Genomic DNA, 10652 nt, shown 5'->3' with positions numbered 1-10652 from the left:
TTCAGTATCTGATGTGATCCCCCTGTGCAGCAATAACTGCAACTAAACATTTCCGGTAACTGTTGATCGGTCCTGCACACCGGCTTGGAGGAATTTTAGCCCATTCCTCCGTACAGAACAGCTTCAACTCTGGGATGTTGGTGGGTTTCCTCACATGAACTGCTCGCTTCAGGTCCTTCCACAACATTTCGATTGAATTAAGGTCAGGACTTTGACTTGGCCATTCCAAAACATTAACTTTATTCTTCTTTAACCATTCTTTGGTAGAACGACTTGTGTGCTTAGGGTCGTTGTCTTGCTGCATGACCCACCTTCTCTTGAGATTCAGTTCATGGACAGATGTCTTGACATTTTCCTTTAGAATTCACTGGTATCATTCAGAATTCATTGTTCCATCAATGATGGCAAGCCATCCTGGCCCAGATGCAGCAAAACAGGCCCAAACCATGACACTACCACCACCATGTTTCACAGATAGGATAAGGTTCTTATGCTGGAATGCAGTGTTTTCCTTCCTCCAAACATAACTCTTCTCATTTAAACCAAAATTTCCATTTTGGTCTCATCCATCCACAAAACATTTTTCCAATAGCCTTCTGACTTGTCCACATGACCTTTAGCAAACTGCAGACGAGCAGCAATGTTCTTTTTGGAGAGCAGTGGCTTTCTCCTTGCAACCCTGCCATGCACACCATTGTTGTTCAGTGTTCTCCTGATGGTGGACTCATGAACATTAACATTAGCCAATGTGAGAAAGGCCTTCAGTTGCTTAGAAGTTACCCTGGGGTCCTTTGTAACCTCACTGACTATTACATGCCTTGCTCTTGGAGTGATCTGTGTTGGTCGACCACTCCTGGGGAGGGTAACAATGGTCTTGAATTTCCTCCATTTGTACACAATCTGTCTGACTGTGGATTGGTGAAGTCCAAACTCTTTAGAGATGGTTTTGTAACCTTTTACAGCCTGATGAGCATCAACAATAATTTTTCTGAGGTCCTCAGAAATCTCCTTTGTTCGTGCCATGATACATTTCCACAAACACGTGTTGTGAAGATCAGACTTTGTTAGATCCCTGTTCTTTAAATAAAACAGGGTGCCCACTCACACCTGATTGTCATCCCATTTATTGAAAACACCTGACTCTAATTTCACCTTCAAATTAACTGCTAATCCTAGAGGTTCACATACTTTTGCCACTCACAGATATGTAATATTGGATCATTTTCCTCAATAAATAAATGACCAAGTATAATATTTTTGTCTCATTTGTTTAACTGGGTTCTCTTTATTTACTTTTAGGACTTGTGTGAAAATCTGATGATGTTTTAGGTCATATTTATGCAGAAATATAGAAAATTCTAAAGGGTTCACAAACTTTCAAGCACCACTGTATCACCTCTTGAGGGATGTCTTCCAGGACTGATGCATTGATGACACTTTTTTGGTTTAGCAGGGTAGTGAAATGTTCTTTCCAGCGTTTCAAGATGTCTTCTTTTTCTGTGAGGCGGTTGCCGGCCAGGTCATTGATGGGAGTTAGGCCGGATGATCGGCGCTGCGTCACGAACTTTATAACTTCAGAGAAACTTTTTGGGTCGTTGCGCTCAGCATATTTCTTGATTTTGTGGGTGCGATCAACCCACCATTGGTTCTGCATGTGATGTAGCTCTGTCTGGCATTTATTCCGAATAGCTTTGTAGTGCGGGTGTTTCCGAGATGTGTTGTCACTGAGAACGGCCTGGAAACTGTCATGTTTCTGTTTCAACAGGGCTTTAATGGCATTGTTGTTCTCATCAAACCAGTCTTTATGGTGTCTCGATTTAACTCCAACAGTCTCTTTGGCTGAGTCATACAAAACTTCTTTAAGAGATTTCCAGTGATCTTTGATGGAGTCATGGTTTACCTGATGCAGATTCTTAGTGATACACTGCTGCAGCTGCTCAGTGACTTCTGGTAGTTTGAGACGGCAAATGTTGAGCCTTCTGGGGCCAGGTTTAAGTCTCATGTGAGTTGACTTGTGGAAATGCAGCTTCAGTCTGGCGCAGACCATAAGATGATCCATCCAACAGTCCGCGCTACATCTAACATGAGAATCATGTAGATCCGATTTGTAATGTTGGCGCACAATGATGTAGTAGATCAGGTGCCATCTTTGTGCGTGAGGATGCATCCAAGTACCTTTATGAATGTCCGGGTGGCAGAAAATGGTGTTAGAAATTGCTAACCCAAAACGAGTACAGAGTTCCAACAAAAGGAGGCCTTGTTCATTCATCTCACCTAACCCATAAAGACTGATAACCTCGGGCCAGACTGAGTTGCCAGAACTAACTCTGGCGTTGAAGTCACCGAGAAGGAATAGCCTATCTCCACGTGGAACATTTGATAGTACGTCCGAGAGCTGGTCGTAGAATAGAATTTTCTCCTATACTGGTCTTTTAAAGGTCAGTGCGTACGCACTTATGACTGTGGCATGGCAAGTATTATCTAGCTTGATCCGTAATGACATGATGCGCGAGTTTAGCCCTTTCCAATTCACAACTGATGGCCTCAAAGATGTTTTAAGGGTTATTGCCATGCCTTCAAGTTTTGGTTGGTCGCATGGTCTACCGGAGTGAGGGAAGGTGTAGTCACCATCCTCAAACTTGCCTTCTTCAGGGATTCGGCAGGCTATATCGATATTGAAACGACCGAGCTCCGCTGCCACTGGAGCAGATTTGCATCCTGGGGCATTACGATTGAGATTCTGGGTCTCCAACATTGTTCTTATATTCCAGGAGGCTAGCTTGATCTGTTTCATAAAATTTCGAGCATGCCTGGGCAAATCAGGACCACGGGGTCCATATGGCTTTACCTGTGCTCCATCATGCATGTGGTGACACTGCACAGACGTTGCTCGCCGACATGTAGAAGTAGATGTATTAATATGAGAGTCTGTAGTGGGTATGAAATCACACAGCAGGAGGGTGCTGGCCTCTGGCTGTGGGCAAGTAGGAGACCCACTTCCATACTTGCGTTCCTCATGTGGAGAGATGCTAGGAGTGGACTCAGATGAGACACAAATCACCTCACTTCTACACACAAGGCAGTCAGGTGGTTGAAGTCAGTGGGCCGACCCAGGCTGGGACTGACTTTGGTATACACCGTTGGGGGACAAACCAAGCCATAGGAGTCTCCCCTCATCTGCCAAATGTGGTATACCAGCACAACTTCATAGCTGACCATTAAGCCCATATCCTTGAAAGGATGAGTGAATGAGTGAAGACATGCACAACGGGCCCCTCCACTCACAAGGTGCTATGGTACCTTGTTTGAGTTGCCTCTGTGATTTCTCGAGGTTTACACCTGAAGCCTTCCCAGATTGGGTATAGCCGCAAGGCAGCGGAGGTTTGGAATCAGAGTTTTCCTTCTCCTAGGTGGACTGCCAGCCAAGGCTATCGAGCTCCACCTACCTGAAGCGACTGGTTTTAAGGCGCCAGTGACCCACCTTCGCCCCTTCTTCTGTCAGTAGAAGCAGTTCCGCCAGACTTAATTACTAAGTCACACAAGCAGGCCAGGAGTTGGACTTTGGTTATCAGAGGCTATTAGAGATGCATGCTGTATGGGAGTATTTTATAAGAATTTGGGATGTGGGAGCTTATCCCCACAGCCACCCCCAGCTATGACAACCTTTTGGAACCTCTAATACACTCTAATTTCCACATATATCTATCCTTTACGGCAGCACGGTGGTGTAGTGGTTAGCGCTGTCGCCTCACAGCAAGAAGGTCCGGGTTCGAGCCCTGTGGCCGACGAGGGCCTTTCTGTGCGGAGTTTGCATGTTCTCCCCGTGTCTGCGTGGGTTTCCTCTGGGTGCTCCAGTTTCCCCCACAGTCCAAAGACATGCAGGTTAGGTTAACTGGTGACTCTAAATTGACCATAGGTGTGAGTGTGAATGGTTGTCTGTGTCTATGTGTCAGCCCTGTGATGACCTGGCGACTGGTCCAGGGTGTACCCCGCCTTTCGCCCGTAGTCATCTGGGATAGGCTCCAGCTTGCCTGCGACCCTGTAGAACAGGATAAAGCAGCTAGAGATAATGAGATGAGATCTATCCTTTGCTTCTTTCTGACTTAGATTATAAAAATAATCATTTAGTAAAGCTTTTTTAACTGTAGCTTTCTTCGAACTCCAGACATCCAACATCTTCAATATCGCTTGTCTTTAGTATGTAAACAAAGTTCACCTCTCCCGCAGGACAAGGGTAGCAATGGTTGCCAATGTAAGTGTGAAGTCAGTGCAAGGGGTCTATAGGTTGACTGTTGGAGTTAGGCTTGGAGGTGGATTGGTGAAGTCAGAATGCCAACTTGGACAATGTACAGTTGTAAGGTTTTACATAGTTCATTCATGAAAACAGCAGGCTATAACTCTCATGGTATAATAAGGCTCTGTAAATATGTTGATTTGAAGTTGTACAATCCATCCATCCATCATCCGTAACCGCTTTTCCTGTACAGGGTCGCAGGCAAGCTGGAGCCTATCCCAGCTGACTATGGGTGAGAAGCGGGGTACACCCTGGACAAATCACCAGATCATTGCAGGGCTGACACATAGAGACAAACAACCATTCACACTCACACTCACACCTATGGTCAATTTAGAGCCACCAGTTAACCTAACCTGCATGTCTTTGGACTGTGGGGGAAACCGGAGCACCCGGAGGAAACCCACACAGACATGGGGAGAACATGCAAACTCCACACAGAAAGGCTCCCATTGGCCCCTCGAACCCAGAACCTTCTTGCTGTGAGGCGACAGTGCTAACCACTACACCACCGTGCCATGCAGAAGATCACTGAAAATATGATAGGTAATATATTTCTCAGAACAAAACAGGAATGCTCTTCAGTGTAATTATTGCAGAATCATTACAGAAATTCTAGATTTTTTTTAAAATTCCAAATTATATAGTGAGGTGTTATTATCTATAGAGCTTTACCTGCAAATATTACATTACATCTCAAAACAAATAAGATTAAGCTTGTTCTTTACTCAAATATAATCACAGCTTGGAGCGCTATAAAATCATTTAAACAGTATTTCAGTTCTTGTTCTACAAATATTAAAGTCGGATATGATCCACTGAATACTTTATGTAAATCCGCCATAATAATGCAAAAATAAGTTTAAAGTTGTTATGGCTTATGGCCTTTTTCTTCTGCTGCACAGATCTGAATTACATGGCAGCAGACGTAAAGAACAGTCTGATTAAGTATCCTTCTCTAAGGGCTCTAATCTGAGAGACCTCCAGAAGGCATTTTACATCGAACATTGCTTCGCATAGAGAGTAGATATTGCTCTTTTTGATTAAATTCGATGTTGTCCTCTAGCACCTGTTAAAATGCCAAAACCTTGAAGGATTGAAATGGAATGCTTGCGTTGTCTCAGTGCTCACAACTTTGAAGAGTTGAACAGAATGGTTAATAGTCTCATTCCTTGAGATACAGGAGGCCCAGTGGAATAATGTGATTATGCATCATGCATGCAGAGTAAGATGCATGTGGTGAATGTGGGGACAGAGCTTTCATTCATTCATTCATTCATTCATTTTATTGTCAAGAATATTATATATATATATATATATATCTCATCTCATCTCATTATCTGTAGCCGCTTTATCCTGTTCTACAGGGTCGCAGGCAAGCTGGAGCCTATCCCAGCTGACTACGGGCGAAAGGCGGGGTACACCCTGGACAAGTCACCACGTCATCACAGGGCTGACACATAGACACAGACAACCATTCACACTCACGTTCACACCTACGGTCAATTTAGAGTCACCAGTTAACCTAACCTGCATGTCTTTGGACTGTGGGGGAAACCGGAGCACCCGGAGGAAACCCACGCGGACATGGGGAGAACATGCAAACTCCACACAGAAAGGCCCTCACCGGCCACGGGGCTCGAACCCGGACCTTCTTGCTGTGAGGCGACAGCGCTAACCACTACACCACCGTGCCGCCATATATATATATATATATATATATATATATATAATATTCTTGACAATAAAATGAATGAATGAATGAATGAATTTTATATATATATTTTATATATATATATATATATATATATATATATATATATATATATATATATATAAAATGAGGACTAGACGCCTAATGGTGTATGTGTCCTATACTTATTTACATAAACACCATTTTCAGCACAACAGAGGCTGCAGGAGAAAATATAGCAAAACAGCAAAAAAGAACAAGAAAATAAAAATAATGGAAAAATACAACTTTACAACAACAACAACAAATATTCCTTAGACAAACAGTTGCTATTTCGTTTAAATTATTAGTCGATTACTTCATTAAATAAATATTTTTAAAGGTTACATTTGTAAGATGATATAGAGCAGTTGGTATCTATTTTGTCAATTAATATGTTCCATACTTTAACACCAAAAATCTGACTGACTTTTTTACGCTGGTTAACTTTGACACTGTCCTCAGATGCAGTCGTCTCCATTGGTTTGGACACGTCCAACACAGTAATTCTTGGATCAACAGATGTACTACCTTGGAAGTTGAAGGAGTGAACAACCGTGGCCGACCTCAAAAAAGCTGGAAAGAATCTATCCGTGCTGACTTGAAACTAAGAAATATTGCAGAGGAGGCAACTCAAGACCGTGCTGAATGGAGAGCTCTGCTGAAGACTGCTAGTCATACACACGTCTGACGTGTCAACTGACTCAAAATGGATAGTGAGTGAGTGTACCTTAGTAAATGGAACATGCAATTTATGGAATTGTCACGTTACATGGTGATATGTCACTATTTCTCACAAGTAACTTAGCAACACAATCAGGCAAACTTTTGTTTGATATTTTAAACATAAATAAAGTCAATTTATAAATGTATACCGTTTTCAAAGTCAGCATTTCTAAAGATAAATACAGTGGTCTAGTTGGTGTGTGAAAAGGGACAGATTTAATGAGGAGTACAGAACATTTCCCATCTCATCTCATTATCTCTAGCTGCTTTATCCTGTTCTACAGGGTCGCAGGCAAGCTGGAGCCTATCCCAGCTGACTACGGGCGAAAGGCGGGGTACACCCTGGACAAGTCGCCAGGTCATCACAGGGCTGACACATAGACACAGACAACCATTCACACCTACGGTCAATTTAGAGTCACCAGTTAACCTAACCTGCATGTCTTTGGACTGTGGGGGAAACCAGAGCACCCGGAGGAAACCCACGCGGACATGGGGAGAACATGCAAACTCCACACAGAAAGGCCCTCGCCGGCCACGGGGCTCGAACCCGGACCTTCTTGCTGTGAGGCGACAGCGCTAACCACTACACCACCGTGCCGCCATATATATATATATATATATATATATATATAATATTCTTGACAATAAAATGAATGAATGAATGAATGAATTTTATATATATATTTTATATATATATATATATATATATATATATATATATATATATAAAATGAGGACTAGACGCCTAATGGTGTATGTGTCCTATACTTATTTACATAAACACCATTTTCAGCACAACAGAGGCTGCAGGAGAAAATATAGCAAAACAGCAAAAAAGAACAAGAAAATAAAAATAATGGAAAAATACAACTTTACAACAACAACAACAAATATTCCTTAGACAAACAGTTGCTATTTCGTTTAAATTATTAGTCGATTACTTCATTAAATAAATATTTTTAAAGGTTACATTTGTAAGATGATATAGAGCAGTTGGTATCTATTTTGTCAATTAATATGTTCCATACTTTAACACCAAAAATCTGACTGACTTTTTTACGCTGGTTAACTTTGACACTGTCCTCAGATGCAGTCGTCTCCATTGGTTTGGACACGTCCAACACAGTAATTCTTGGATCAACAGATGTACTACCTTGGAAGTTGAAGGAGTGAACAACCGTGGCCGACCTCAAAAAAGCTGGAAAGAATCTATCCGTGCTGACTTGAAACTAAGAAATATTGCAGAGGAGGCAACTCAAGACCGTGCTGAATGGAGAGCTCTGCTGAAGACTGCTAGTCATACACACGTCTGACGTGTCAACTGACTCAAAATGGATAGTGAGTGAGTGTACCTTAGTAAATGGAACATGCAATTTATGGAATTGTCACGTTACATGGTGATATGTCACTATTTCTCACAAGTAACTTAGCAACACAATCAGGCAAACTTTTGTTTGATATTTTAAACATAAATAAAGTCAATTTATAAATGTATACCGTTTTCAAAGTCAGCATTTCTAAAGATAAATACAGTGGTCTAGTTGGTGTGTGAAAAGGGACAGATTTAATGAGGAGTACAGAACATTTCCCATCTCATCTCATTATCTCTAGCTGCTTTATCCTGTTCTACAGGGTCGCAGGCAAGCTGGAGCCTATCCCAGCTGACTACGGGCGAAAGGCGGGGTACACCCTGAACAAGTCGCCAGGTCATCACAGGGCTGACACATAGACACAGACAACCATTCACACTCACACCTACGGTCAATTTAGAGTCACCAGTTAACCTAACCTGCATGTCTTTGGACTGTGGGGGAAACCGGAGCACCCAGAGGAAACCCACGCGGACACGGGGAGAACATGCAAACTCCGCACAGAAAGGCCCTCGCCAGCCACGGGGCTCGAACCCGGACCTTCTTGCTGTGAGGCGACAGCGCTAACCACTACACCACCGTGCTGCCTACAGAAAATTTTTGTAATTTAAATAATGAGGACAAGTACTTATCACATGCATCTCCCCATACTTCGATACAATATGTAATATATGGATATATAAAACTGTAATATAATGTAAGAAGGCTTGATTACTGGAGCACCTTTTTAGCCAGTCTCTGTGTCAGCCTGGGTGCCTGTCATCCCTGCGAGGGCAAAAGCAGGGATGCGGGGTTGTGCGGGTTGCACTTGTGTGGTTGCAGGATGAGTCTTACCTCTCTGACTGCGGGGTACCCAGGCTGGCCTCTGCTGGGTCTCTCTCCACAGCAGGTGGAAGGTTGGGCAATCTCGCCCAATCAGAACAGGAACAGGGAGGGAATCAACCACTCCCACCCTCGTGTGTATAGTCCCCCTGGTGGTGGTCATTTTTAGTTCAGTGATGAGGTACTCTTTGGTGTCCCCATGGACGCAGGAAACTGGGAGAACTTTGTCCGTGGTCAGACACGATGGATCCACCAGGTCCTTATGCACCAAGGTGACCCGACTACCCGAATCTAACAATGCCTCGACATCACGGCAATTCACAGTCACTAGGCAGGTGGGAGGTCGATCTGGGGGCCTGTCTGCAGCCCCGACGAGTGATGCAAACAGCTGGGCGGAGGGTGAGCTGGAGGACCCTGCAGTGGGCATAGGCTCGTCCACCGGTTTCCCACACTGCCAAGACATGTGTCCCCTGCCCCCACACTGGAAGCATTGTTGGGTGTCACCATCACAGGGAATCCTAACCGGAACCTTTGCTCATCACGGGTAATGCGCTACCCGGACTTTTTTTGTGCGTGCACAAAGTCATTCAGCAAGCAACGACTTGGAAACACACGTGAGAAGTTAAAAAAAGTTAATAATAATAATATTTGTTGTTTATTGAAGATGTGGGCTGTAGAAGCGGATCCTCAGTGGGGAGCGGAGTCTGAACAGGAGGACTGTGAGCTCTCAGATGGAAAGCTTCAAGAAGCTTTCGTCAAAGGACTCCTGAAACCCGGCATGAACATTCCTTTAGAAGAACCTAAACAAACCGTGAACAACATGGAGGGTTTGAAGAAATGCCTGGCGGAGTTTAAGAAGAATCTGGCCTGGGTGGAGAGGCTGGACCTCACCACTCCGCCCACCATCGACGTCATGGCTAAAGTGGAGGGGAGGGCGGAGCCGAGCCAGGGCGGAGCTGAGGTCAACACAGATGATGATTTTCAGAGGGAGATGCACTTTTATCGACAGGCCCAGGCGACTGTTCTCGAGGCGCTACCCAAGTTACAGAAGTTACAGATTCCTACAAAACGGCTGGAGGATTATTTTGCGGAGATGGCCAAATCAGATCAGCACATGCAGAAGATCAGGAAGAAGCTGATCCAGAAGCAGATGGTGATGGAGAGATCTGAGAAAGCCAAGAAGCTGAGAGAACAGAGGAAGTTCGGCAAGAAGGTCCAGGTGGAGGTTCTGCAGAAGAGGCAGAAGGAGAAGAAATCCATGATGATGGCGGTGAAGAAATATCAGAAAGGTATGACTGATAAACTGGACTTCCTGGAAGGAGACAGTGAGGGGAAGAAAGCAGCAGCACCGTCCAAACCACACCTTAACAAGGAAGGCCTGAACGCCAAGAGGACGTACAAGGACTCGAAGTTTGGCTTCGGCAGCAAAAAGAAAGGCTCCAAGTGGAACACGAGATCCGCACCATCCTGGGACGAACAGTGACCCAGCGTCCCTATCGTGTGCCGGAGGCTCGCAAGGTGGCTATCCAGGAGGAGGTGAGAAAGATGCTAGAGCTGGGAGTCATCGAAGAGTCCAAACGTGCCTGGGCAAGCCCCATCATCCTGGTTCCCAAACCAGACGGGTCGGTGAGATTCTGCAATGATTATCGCAAATTGAATGAGGTGTCAGAGTTTGATTCATACCCTATGCCCCGTGTCGATGACT

The 10652-nt window shown here is 44.2% G+C and overlaps 1 protein-coding gene across 1 annotated transcript; it reads left to right on the top strand.

The window, feature by feature from the left end:
• Positions 1 to 9611: 9611 nt before the first annotated feature.
• LOC132893662 (probable rRNA-processing protein EBP2) lies at positions 9612 to 10430 on the top strand. Its single transcript, XM_060932809.1, has one exon. The coding sequence runs from the start codon at positions 9612 to 9614 to the stop codon at positions 10428 to 10430; it is 819 nt and encodes a 272-aa protein (XP_060788792.1).
• The last annotated feature ends 222 nt before the right edge of the window (positions 10431 to 10652 follow it).

Source organism: Neoarius graeffei, chromosome 11 (assembly GCF_027579695.1).
Source record: "Neoarius graeffei isolate fNeoGra1 chromosome 11, fNeoGra1.pri, whole genome shotgun sequence".
NCBI classification, from domain to species: Eukaryota; Metazoa; Chordata; class Actinopteri; order Siluriformes; family Ariidae; genus Neoarius; species Neoarius graeffei.
Note: the sequence above shows the minus strand (reverse complement) of the source record. Positions and strands in the feature narration are given on the sequence as shown.